We start from the raw sequence: 12,694 nt of genomic DNA, 5'->3' as shown, positions 1-12,694 counted from the left end.
CCGTGCTCTCTCTCGGGCATCCTCGCATCTCTTTTAGAGGGTTTGAAAGCCTTCATTTTCCCCCTTGGAGAAAGGAGCTGAGTGGTGGCCAGAGCATTAGTTGCTCCTTTGCTGTGACATTGTGAAACAGAGGGACGGGGCTGCCCTGACTGCCGCTGTCCCAGTCGTGTGGGTGGCCCGCTGGTGGTGCCCAGCCCTGTGCTCTGGGGCTCCCCTTCCCGGGAGCACGGGTGCCGCTGAGCAACTGGACACTTTCGTGGGTTTGTGAAGCTGCGAATTTACCTCCTGAATCCTCTCCCGCTGTCATCCTTCTTGGGAGAATGGAAAATGATAGCCTTCTCAATCCCCTTCCAGAAAAATGCTACCTTCTGATTCATCTTCAATGTATATCAGCTCAAAAGAGTCATCAGTCCCAGGCAGAGGCAGCACGTAACTGCTCTTACGCCCTTAGGCTCCTCCAGTGTGGGATTTGCATCCCAGCTCATCAGATGCAGGCATCTGTGCCAGGCACCTTTTCCCTGGTCCCGCTCCTGTCTTTCTCATCCACCCACACTTCCTCTTAAGGCATTGCGTTGTGAATTAAAAGCTGCTCATTGGGCTTCCCTGGTGGCGCAGTGGTTGAGAATCTGCCTGCCAGTGCAGGGGACACGGGTTCGAGCCCTGGTCTGGGAAGATCCCACATGCTGCGGAGCAACTAGGCCCGTGAGCCACAATTACTGAGCCTGCGCTCTGCAATAAGAGAGGCCGCGATAGTGAGAGGCCTGCGCACCGCGATGAAGAGTGGCCCCCGCTCGCCGCAACTAGAGAAAGCCCTCGCACAGAAACGAAGACCCAACACAGCCAAAAATAAATAAATAAATAAATATTAAAAAAAAAAAAGCTGCTCATTCATTGAAATTGATTTCATGAAAACTTCTAAAAATGTACAAGATATAAAGATGTACAAGATAAACTGTGACTCATGCATCCATTGCTTTTCTAGGTTTGTGGGTAACATTGAAATTACTTCCTGGAGATATCCATCAGATTAGAAAAGAATTTCCTCATTTGGTGGACAGGACCACAGCAGTGGCTCGGAAAACGGGGTTTCCGGAGATAATCATGCCTGGTAAGAATGGATGAATCCTTTGGCCCCTCTGAGCGTGGGGTGGATGTGGCCGGCATCAGGAGGGTTTATGTAGCTGGCCGCAAAGAGCGACATTTAGGTAGGAGCTCAGGGAAGCAGAGGGTCGAGGGTGTAAAGCCCAGCGTGGCGATGGGTCATTCCCGCAGGATCCTGCGGCCAGCGTGACAGCCGAGCACCCGGCGTCAGGCCTAGGGGACGAGGTTTCTCTTGGTTATAATAACCCTGCAGGGCTGGTGTGGAGCGACTCCTGGTGATACAGGAACAGGGGTAAGCAGACGAAACAGCATCGTCCAGAGGCCCAGCCCTGAGGCCTCGAGATGGTTTCTGTCACCAGCTGGGCGAAATGCCGTCATGATCGTAATCAAACGCACTGCCGTTCCGTGTTCTGCTGTTGTCCTTAATCAGGATGCCTGCGATTTGCCTTCTGCCCCACAGTGTCTGGAACGGAAGAACGGGCGTGTGACATCCCACTCACCCTGGCTGAAGGACTGAGTGCGTTTGGTCGGGTGATACTTAATAATGTGATAGAGGGTGATCAGGCAGGGGACCGTTTGGAGAGCCGTGCAGAACTGACTTTTAGGGTCTGAGGAATGGATTGATTATGATGGTTGGGTAGGACTAAGGCGACTCCTTTACGATAATAATGTACGTTCACGATGATGGTCCTGGGCCCGTCTTATGATCCTATAACAGCATTTGAATTATCCAGAATGTGTTCAAAATGAAGGGAGCACAATTTGGGTAAATATACCCTCTTTGGTAGGTTATGGGTTAAATGTCTCTTCACCACAGTGATCCACAGCCTTGAACCCCATCCATTGGCCCCAGAAGTGAGAGTGCAGGCATCCCATCCTCTGGTATGAATTTCATTTCTGCCCCTCCCTGGCCCTGGGCAAGTTACCCGATCTCTCTTAGCTGTGGTTTCCTCCTCTGAAGAACGAGAATAATAATAATTCCTACCTATAGATCTGGTTGGAGTTAGGATGCTTTAGGGTGTAAGTAACAGAAAACACAAGGCCAGCTCAAATGGCCGCACCCTGAGGATATTTGGCGGTCATGTGAATGAGGAAAAGAGACAGAGTCTGCTGCCAGGTCAGCCTGGACCACTGGCTCCGGTTCTCTGCAGCCCCCTCTGCTGAGCTGTCTCTTTTGCGTATTGACTTTATCCTCTGGGGACAGGTCCTGCTGGCACCCATCTTCTTCCCAAATCCCAGTGTCCTGAAGAAGACGACATGCTTTCCACCCAGTGTTTCCAAACAAGCAGGCCGAGTGTCATCTGGCCTGGACTGCTCAGGTCCCCTGGGGACCCTGGATGGCAATGGTGGTGACACGTGCACGTCGGCCACAGGGACCTCTGGAAGGGGTCAGCTCCCCCCAGCTGCAAGGGTTGTGTGAGGGAGACAGGGACGCACTACACATGTCTGGATAGACATCTGATCAAAAGAAGGAAGGAGGAGCAGAAAGTGACAGCCCAACACAAAGGCTGCTGTAGGGCGAATGCACAGGTTCCCTGGATGAAGCCTGTGAATGTTTACACCTGGTACCCGCTCAGTGTGTATTAGTTGTCACACTAGTATCGCCCCAACCCAACCATGGGTTTTACACTTATTAAACTGATAATGAGAGCCCATGTTAAGGTTAATCTCTGATATTTACATATGCCTTCAGTTTCCAAATGACATTCATATTAATCATCTGATTTGATTCTCACGAAATCTTGGGAAGCATGAATCTTTATCCTTGATGTCCGTGGGATACTTTTTGGTTTGCAAATACTGCTCCCGTTAATAATCTAGCTTGATTCCATATAAGGATCTTGGAAGCCTACAAATTGGTGTTGAACTAATTCCCATCAAGATTAAGCCACAGCCTGAAGTCACACGGCTAACGAGCAGGGGAAACGGGGCCAAACCACCCCATGGTCGGTGCTTCCCTGTAGCCTCCTGGTACAGGGCTTTGCTGTAGGTTCACAGGGAGAGCTGGTCACTCAGTGTGCCTCAAAGTTATTGCTTTGTTTATTTTAGGGCATTTTAGGGACCTGTTCTTTCTCCTCCCTCTGCCTTTCAGGGCTGTTGTGGGTCATTGTCTACTCCGTCTGTTAAAACGATAGGAAAGACATCTAACATCAGCTAGATAGAATGTTTGCCAGTCTCACCTGTAGAGGAGGTAAGCATGACACTCAGCAAGTTAAGAAATGATGGAATACCTATTGCTTGTATGAGTCAAGTCTGTTCTATATGCAGCTAATTAACTTGGACTTCCGAGTGGGCATATTGTTTGCATTTGGATTCGAGGTGCAGATTTATAGATGAGGATAACGTCATTGACATCATGCATTTATCTTGGGTGACCTTAGGAGGCCCTCGTGTGCAAAGGGAAACCTGGGAAACTTCTAGTTCACACTGCTTGTGCCTCCCTTACAATTGATAGACTTAAAAAGTAAATCTAAACCTCTAAGATAATCTCATGATCGATGCATGGGAAAACTATGCCGCTGACCATTGTTCTGGCTTGTTCCATGTCCTAAGTCTGGGGCTGGGCTTCCCACAGTGAGCAAGCGCGGCTTGAGTGCGTCCCCCACGTCCTCTGTGGCTGAGTGACCACTGAGAGGCTGTGAGCGCCGCATCTTACCCTTCTGGGGGGGCTCGCTCAGACACCCGCCTTCAGCCTCGCAGAACCTGTGCCTTCTTGTATGCGCATGTTTATGGAGACGTGCATCTCCTTTGCACAGTGGGAGAGCCTTGTATACGCATGTTTATGGAGACGTGCATCTCCTTTGCACAGTGGGAGAGCCGGCCCTGTCACTGTTGTTGCTGGCTCTCCTGCCTTCTCATGACCCACTGGGAATCCCTGGGTCCTTCTGAAGGATCCTGGTGGGGAAGCAGAGTTGTCGCCTGAGCTGGGAAGGCGGCTGGAGGCTTGGATGGGCCACCTGTGTCTGCTTCCAGCCTCCTTCCTCCCCAGAATGAGAACCTTGTAGCCCGGGAGGCATTCGCTGAGACCCTCTTGTGAGTGCCCATCGGGGCGTATTGACCTCCTATAAATGGAGTCTTACTTCTGGGCTGGAGTCAGGATCCCTAGGGCCATAGGAGAAGGGGACCCTGAGGTTCAACCACCTCCCTGCCCAGCGCATGCTGCTTCTCTGGCTGATGAGGCCCGTATGAAGCTGCTGTGGCCCTTTTTGATTATGGCGTTGGCGCTTTGATAGAATTTTCAGGCGGAGCGCTTGTACAGACTACCCTGCCTTATCGATAAGGCCGTTTAGTGGTGAGTGGCCCGGGAGGTTAAGTGACTGGTCTGAGGTCACACAGCTAATTAGCGGCAGGTCCTGGACCGGCTGCCTTGCCTCCTGCCCCCCAGCCCCGTGCGCCATCCTTCTTAACTTCTCCGTGGCCGCTATCAGCGATCACAGCCCTGCTTCTTTTCCAGCAGCTACTATGGCAGTGGTAGCAACCCGCTGGGATTATTACAATAATGGCTTTTAAATGAAAGCTTAATCTAATAGTTGGATACATTAAAAGCCAGAATAGAGCAGTCTAGAAAGCAGAAGAAAAACAAGAAACCAAGGGGATTTTTTCTCTGCAGGGATCCTTGTTCTTTGCCCAGAGCAGGTCATTTGCTGCTCCTGGCCACACTGTTGAGGCAGCCAGACAGAGAGCAGAGCAGCCGTCAGAGCATAGCGATGCTTCCTCTAAATCATGTTGCTAACGAAGCTTGCAAAGTTTTCCCAGTCGGACCATTACCAGGGGCTTTGTGTATTCTCAGGAGGAGGAAGCGTCTTGAGCTCATTTGTTGCGTGTGTGTGTGCGGTTGTATTTTTTTTGGGCACAGTTTAAGGCCCATCTCACTTTAAAAATGTATGAGTCTTTGCTCCCTGTGTCCCCGTTCAGGATCTTGACAGCTGCCTGCCAGGAGGAGAGAGGATTCTTTGCAGAAAGTTTCTCTCTTGACCCATCCCTAGTCCCTGATCCTAAGTGTCAACTCAGGACATTGGCTTGTGGTTCACATACTGTTTTTGTTCAACTCCTTAGTGGAACGGAAAGGAGGCCAGCGTTGCTGGTTATCCTTGGTGCGCCAGTGGGGGTTGGGATATTCCTTGGCTACTGAGACTCAGATGACCGCAGCCGTGCCCTAACAAGGGGTGGCAATGTGGGTTGCAGTGGGCCATGGATGCTGGGGGTTGGGGGTGTCTAACGTCTGCGCAAACCCACTGGCAGCATTCGAGCTGCCCCGGGCATGGGCTGCCCACGGAGTGTAAGAGCTCCTCTGCCCACGTGAAGCACCAAGCAGATAATTAGGGGCCCTGACATTTTCCTCTTTCTTGCAAGTCTTACGGTGATGATGAAAATTGCCTTTGTCATGCTGTTAAATGCGGACACTATTTTGTAGAAAATATTTCATAATCATCTAATACAGTATTTATGATACTCTGCTAGGAATGGCAAAATTCACAGTTACACTGTGAATAATGGATTGGTTTTAAAGGTGTAATTTTTTTCCCCCCAGGTGATGTCCGAAACGATATCTACGTAACATTAGTTCAAGGAGATTTTGATAAAGGAAGCAAAACGACGGCAAAGAATGTTGAGGTTACAGTGTCTGTTTACGATGAAGATGGAAAACGACTGGAGGTATTGATTGTTGCAAAGTTGTACCTGTAGTGTTTAAGTTTTACTTCCCAAGTGTGCACCCTGGCTCTGCTGCAGGATGCCAAAAGCCACAATCTCATTTCTGGGGGAGAGCGTTTGCTTTTTCTTCCTTTTCTTCCCTTGTCCAAGAGGGCTGGTTTCTACCAGGTCCCAGCAGCCGGCCTGTCTCAGGATGACCCTGGGGGTCCTGACCACCTTCTTTTTATTTATTTATTTATTTATTTTTGGCTGCCTTGGGTGTTCGTTGCTGCGTGCGGGTTTTCTCTAGTTGTGGCGAGCGGGGGCTACTCTTTGCTGCGGTGCGTGGGCTTCTCATTGCGGTGGCTTCTCTTGTTGCGGAGCACGGGCTCTAGGCGCATGGGCTTCAGTAGCTGTGGCTCTTGGGCTCTAGAGTGCAGGCTCAGTGGTTGTGGCGCACGGGCTTAGTTGCTCTGCGGCATGTGGGATCTTCCCGGACCAGGGCTTGAACCTGTGTCCCCTGCATTGGCAGGCGGATTCTTAACCACTGCGCCACCAGGGAAGTCCCACTGACCACCTTCTTTTCCAAACTCTATCCTGGGGTCCCACTTGCCGGTGTAAACCCGAGGCTCAGAGGGCGAATGGTCACATTAGAAGTTCAGATACTGTTATTAGCATCTTTTGAGACAGATGGAAACTGAGCCCCAGAGAAATCAGTCACCTTGCTCAAGGTCAGAGAGCTCATGAGAGGTGGGACTGGGTTGTGAATCTGGGCCTCTGAACCTTGTGCTTTACTCGGTGGTGGTTACCAAGACCTCCTCGTGCATGGTCACAGCAGCCTGCGGGCGTCCTGGGAAGTGCTCAGAGGCTGTGGCCTCCCCTGAGGACTGGAGGCTGAGCCCAAGCGGGGGTCCCCTGCCAGCTGCTTCTCTGGCCCGTGGCTGCAGCCTGGGCTCCCCTGGGCCCACGTGGCCGAGGGCAACGCCCTGTGGGTACTCCTGAGGCTCAGCTGTGCCAGGAGGTGGGTGGCATCCTTTCTCTCTGGGTGGCCTGTGCCCAGTGTCCCTGCCCTTCCCCTGGGCTTTACCAGTATCGCTCTCCCTAGAGTCGAGTGGTCAGTGTCTGTGGCTAGAGAAGGGACAGAGTGCTGCCACCCCCTTTTTGGTCTGTAGTCCTTTACTCCAGCTGCCGAGTCAGTCAGGCAACTTCCTGCAGGTCCAGGGTGGAAGTTATTAGGGGTAAGGGTACGAAGGATGGAGGACAGTAGTGTCCCCATAGCCATCAAGATCAAGATCTTAGATGTCTGTGAGCAAGGTTTTCTGCTGGCCGCTGGCTCCAGCCGGATCTGTTCTTCCATCGCTGGGAGGTGTTCCGTGGGCGACGGGGTTATTGGTGTTCCCCGAGGGCCCTCGCTCTTTCTGGATCATCAAACCGGGGTGGGGGGGGTGGGTTGGGGGAGATGGATGGAGCCTCAGGCTCTGTGAGGGCTGATGCGATCTCTTTATGCCTTCTTTTAAAGCATGTGATTTTCCCGGGTGCTGGTGACGAAGCTATTTCGGAATACAAGTCCGTGATTTATTACCAAGTGAAACAGCCGCGCTGGTTTGAGACGGTTAAGGTATCATTTGCATGGCCCTTTTCCCATGGGGTTGATTATGAAATGCTCATTTGTACCCTGAGGAAGTCCCGCCTCCTGCCCAGCCCAGGGCTGCCCGCCAGTGGGCACCCTCCGCCGGCCCCAAGGCACTTTCAACAGAGTCCTTTAGGGTTGCTAAGAAACCACGCTGGTGTTTCTTGGAATTTACATTTACTCTCATCTCCTTTTGGACCTAAAAACAGGACTTTCCTGGAGACACATATAGAGTCCTTTAAAGATAGCTATCGTCTTTCTCTTCTCGGGTCTGTTTTATGTGTGGCATGCTGTCTTTACACCAAATGGAAAAAAATAGAGATGATAATACATGGAGGGCATCGCTGGAGAGATGGATCCTGTTCCGTTGGCCTTGGTGCTCTGAGGTTCCTAATGTAACCTGCTGATACCCCCACGCAGCCCACCGTGGTGAACCAGCCCACACGCCACGGGCTTGGGTACTGGGACACCAGGCCAGCGGCTGGCTTTGGAATACAGATGTTAGCTATGAGATTAGGGACGATCTTGGCTTGAAGGCAGCAGGTATTAAGTCTTTTTCCTTTTACTGTAAAGTCACAAAAGGACCGCCTTCTCGCTGCAGCCGAGGGTAGGTCCCTACAACTGTAGAGGGAATATAGACACCTCCGAATCGGGACTAAAAACGAAAATGGCAACTTTTAAAAATAGACTCTTCACGGTGAGGATCAGCACATTTTAAAAAAAAATTCAGCTGCATTGTCCGGTCTGCTTGGCATCCTGGACAATATTATCTGGTGTAAATTTTCAAAAGGCGTTTGCTCCTGGGAGAATCACACAGGGGACGAGGCGTACGGTATCTTCTCCCCGCAGTGTAGAAGAGTGTAGAGTGGTCCAGGATGTCTCCAGGGGAGTAGAGCTGATGGAGGGAGAAGATGCTTAGCTTCCCTCTTTATCCTGCAGGTGGCCATCCCCATTGAGGACGTGAACCGCAGTCACCTACGGTTTACCTTCCGACACAGATCGTCCCAGGACTGTGAGTAACCACACGCTCCGTTATCCCGTGTTTGTCATGCACTGACTCCGGATTGTTCTAGAACGTGGCTACCGTAACACAGTGAGGTCTTGACACGTCAGCTCGGTGCCCACGTGAACCTGCTGCTGTGAAGCGCCGTCCACTCTGATTGAGTTGATCCCAGGAGATCTTCGGTTTCTTCTCGAATTTGTCTGATGAGTTGCTGCTCCTTTCTACTCTGCCCTTGGGTTTCCTCTTTCCCCTTTGGCTTGTAATACTGCCCCCTCCATCAGAAGAGTCACTGAGGTATAATAACCCAGATTTCAAAAATTGCCCTTAATGCTCTTGCATTGGCGTTGAAAACCTCTGGCTCTGCTGGCAGCTGCTGGTGCCTGGAGCTCTGGCATACCTTTTCTCGTCCACGTTGGTGTAGCCTTGGCCGCGATGCCAAGACTTTGGGAGGAGAGAAGTTCGAATCACTCACCTTCCAGGAGGATTTATTATCGATGATTGAAGTTTGTCTCCTTGCCTGTGTTGAATTCATTGTCTGCTAAGGACGTCACCCTGTGCTAGACACTAAGTACGATATCACAAGGGGAAGGTACGCCCCCTGCCCTTCATGGTCTGTATCCATCTGGCAGTGGCTAAGGTTCGAGAAAATCAGTGATGCCGGGTCGTGTGTGCAGTGGCATCGAGGGAGCGGGGGTCTGGGTGGGCGCGTTTGTCGCCCACCAGCCTGTGGGGGCCGGAGGTCTGCGGTTGGGGGACCTCAGCCCTGGCTCTGTGTGTCTTCACAGATGTTTCAGCCTGAGGAGGGGAATGCATGGGGGCTGCCGACCCCTCAGCACGATGCCGGCCGTAGGATAGGGCTCCACAGGACCACCGCTGCTGTGATGGTGTGTCCACCCTCCTTACTGTTTCTGGGGGCCTGCCTGACCTGTGCCCTCCCCAGGGCATGGAGCCCGCAGAGGCAAGGGTGCAGGAGAGCGGCCGGGAGGGTGAACACGTGAGCAGAGGCGTGAAGTTGGGGGTGTGTAGACCCCTGTGTGGGACCAGTGGGAAGCTCTGAGGGGTTGAAGAGGCTCGAGGACTACAGGGCTGGTGTGTGCAAAGCGTGAATATCAGCCCGAAGATGTGCTTGCGTGGGGTGAGGCCGGGAGGTGGCGAAGCCAAGGGGTCTAGAGCAGCGCGGGGTCCCTCGTGGTGAGGGGGCGTGTGGAGGGTGCCGGGGGGGAGGGGTGGGAGCGCTCTGGAGCGTCATTCCACCCCTCCCCTTGTCCCAGTGCTTAAGGGGCCAGCTGAGAAGGGGTCGGGGCCCAAGCAGTGTGGGAGGCGCAGGGTGTGAAGTCTGGGCAGCTTGGAGAGCAGGGCCCGCCCCATTTCGGGCCAAATCCAGGCCGCCAGGCAGTGGGCTGGGGTCTGCTGACTGTGCATGGCACTCCTGGACGGCTGAAACGTGGATGGATAAGGTGTTCGACGGATGCGAACGCCTCTTCGTACGTGTTCGTCGTGCTCTTACTCTCTCCTGGCGCACGTATTTTTACCACGTTATTTAGATGAGTCCTCACCACGATGCCATGTGGTGGATCACTGGCACTTCCTACATTACAGATGAGGAAACTGAGCCTCAGAGACCCCACCTCAGTGGCCCAAAGTCACCTAATGGTCAGTGGAAGAGCTCTGGTTCCCACCCCAGTCCTTGTGTCTCCCCTGCCTTTGGGGAGCACCGAGGCCACTGCCGTCATTTGGTCTTTGTTTAGCACCTGCTGTATACGCAACTCACAGAGAGAGCTCTCCTCTTGCCAGACTTAGGTTGGGTCGAGGCTTGAGATCGGCTCGCAAGAGCCAAGTGCCGAACAGCGGCCTGGGAGCGTCGCGTGCATTAGGCAGAGGTGCAGGGTGAGCAGGGTCAGGTGGGTGATTGGGGGAATTGGGGGCAGGTATGTCCTCAGCCAAGTCCCAGAAGGTATGGTGGGCCCAGCGCCCTGCACACCGGAAGTTGCCGGGGGTGGGAATGGGCTGCAGGGGAGGAGAGGGTGGGGAGCCCTGTTGCAGGGCAAGGACAAAGTTGTAGAATGCACAGGGGACTTGTCTCAGAAGCACGCTCCCTCTTTAGAACAAGCTCATTCTCTCTAATTAACAGATTACACCGGGGCAGAGGGATCTCTTTGGTAGCATTTTAATTTTCAAAATCCTTGTTTTTCTTGTCAGTTTTAAGTACTCATTACAGACAAGATGCTATCACCCGGCTCCCGCGACACATTTGCATAATTAATGAAGTCTCCCCGGCCACAGCTGGTGGGGTTTGGGGAACGTGTCGAGCATTGCAAGTGCGATGCTGACGAAGTCCCGAGCTGTCCACTGCCGGAGGGATGGGGGCCACCGGGGCCCCTGCTGCGGCCTCGTCTGCAGATGCTCTGGGTCAGAAATGGGAGGAAGGCCACACTGCACGCCCTCCCCGCCGCCCCAGGCAAAACGCGCGCTCTTTACCCCTAGTGGGAGAAAGTGAGGGGATTTCTCGTACTGGGGTCTGTCCTTGGGGTTGGGAAGTTTGGCGCTGGTGTGACCGTCTAACACTCGTCTGCAACTTGGTAGCCGTTCCAAACACATCAGCCGATGTTTTACATGGATGCGGACAGCTGAGTGGCTTCTGGGGCCGGCCTGCCAGGAGCTGAGTTTCCCTTGTTTGTAGGGGGCTGGTTGGGTCGGCCAGCGCTGCCCGCCCTCTGGGGCATGTGGCTTTCTTCTGTGGCCCCTGGCGTTGTGTAAATTTGTTGTCTGCCTCATAATGGCTGCTAATGAGGATGTAACAAATGCAGTCCACTCCCTATGTGAAGATGCAGAGTATTAATAAAAGGTGCCCTTTTAAATTGTGTGCTACTTAAGAGTAGGGTCAGGGGAAGCCTTCTGTTGGCAGATATGGTCACGTGTCCTGAACTGCAGCTGCTTTCAGAGAGATGTGTTTTAATTTTTTTCATGTCAGCCCAAGGGTCAGGTTCAGGTTCCTTCTCAACTGAACACTGAGTTTTATGTTTTTAAGAACCCTTTCACAAAGTTATTCTTTCAATTCCTAGAAGTACATATTTTTTGCTTTTATCCCTCCCTTTAGCTTTGGTTGGTCAATCATTCACCCAGCTAATTAGCTAGCATTTATTGAGCACCTAATGTGTGCCAGATCCCGATGGACACCAGGAACGCAAAGACTAATGAGACATGGTATCTCAGGCAGTGAAGTCCTATAGCAAATATTTTAAGCCCCTGACTCAAGGTGGGCAGATGTATGTTCTTCAACCTCTGTCCTTTCATCTCCAAAAAGAGAATCTGGGATCTATAATTTTAAAGGTATTTTCTAGCCCTGAAACTCCGTGTTTCCGTGCTGTGTTCAGCTTGCATCTTGAAAAATTCATGACAAATCCATTTTTTCAGTCCAGACTCCTCATCTGTCTCTTCCTGATCTGGCACCTGCTCACCTTGGAGCTCTCACTGCCTACCACTCACCAGCCACACTGGCTTCCAGTCTCCAAGCAAGGCAGGCCGGTCCCACTTTAGGGCTTCCGTATTTGGCCATCTCTTTTCCTGGAGGGTTTACATCTTGGCTCCTACATCATCCACCTTCTCAGAGAGACCTTTTCCAACCATCCAGCTGGGTGGTCCCTGTTCCCATCATCACGCTTTAACAAGCCACCAATTTTTGTTTTCTTTGTTATCTGAAAGGACTTAAAAAAAAATTATTTTTTTTATTTTGGCTGCGCCAGGTCTTAGTTGCGGCTCACCAGCTCCTTAGATGTGGCATGGAAACTCTTAGTTGCGGCATGCATGCGGGATCTAGTTCCCCGACCAGGGATTGAACCTGGGCCCCCCATTGGGAGCACGGAGTCTTACCCACTGGACCACCGCGGAAGTCCCTGAAAGAACTTGTTTGTTGGCATCTCCCCATCTAGAACAAATATTTGAGTACCTAACATATAGCAGGCGCTATTTCATGCACTGGGGAAATAGCAGTGAAAAAATACACAACGTCTTTTGCATGGAAAAGGCCAGTGGATGAAACTAACAGTAAACACCACGTAGTCTCCCCCCTCCCCTGGCCCTTTCTCATGCACAGACACCCTACAGGCTTGGTAATCTCTTGGTAATCTGGTAGTAATCTCTTGGTAATCTCTTGGTAATCTGTTGTCTTAATCTGCTTGGGCAGCCATAACAAGATACCATAGACTGCGTGCCTTAAACAACAGAGATTTACTTCCTCACAGTTCTGGAGTCTGCAAGTCCGAGATCAGGGTACCAGCATGGTCAGGTTCAGGTGAGGACCCTCTCCCAGGTTGCAGACGGCTGCCTTC

General features: G+C 52.0%; 1 protein-coding gene across 2 annotated transcripts in view; it reads left to right on the top strand.

The window, feature by feature from the left end:
- Positions 1–12,694, top strand: part of DOCK1 (dedicator of cytokinesis 1) — a 530,116-nt gene that overhangs the window by 91,328 nt on the left and 426,094 nt on the right. For both annotated transcript variants that reach the window (XM_036828289.1, XM_036828290.1), the window contains exons 13-16: positions 983–1,108; positions 5,633–5,757; positions 7,253–7,351; positions 8,303–8,375. In XM_036828289.1, coding sequence (XP_036684184.1) covers positions 983–1,108; positions 5,633–5,757; positions 7,253–7,351; positions 8,303–8,375 — 423 coding nt within the window. The remainder of the gene's footprint in view (positions 1–982; positions 1,109–5,632; positions 5,758–7,252; positions 7,352–8,302; positions 8,376–12,694) is intronic.

The sequence above is a fragment of the Balaenoptera musculus genome, chromosome 16 (assembly GCF_009873245.2).
Source record: "Balaenoptera musculus isolate JJ_BM4_2016_0621 chromosome 16, mBalMus1.pri.v3, whole genome shotgun sequence".
NCBI classification, from domain to species: Eukaryota; Metazoa; Chordata; class Mammalia; order Artiodactyla; family Balaenopteridae; genus Balaenoptera; species Balaenoptera musculus.
Note: the sequence above shows the minus strand (reverse complement) of the source record. Positions and strands in the feature narration are given on the sequence as shown.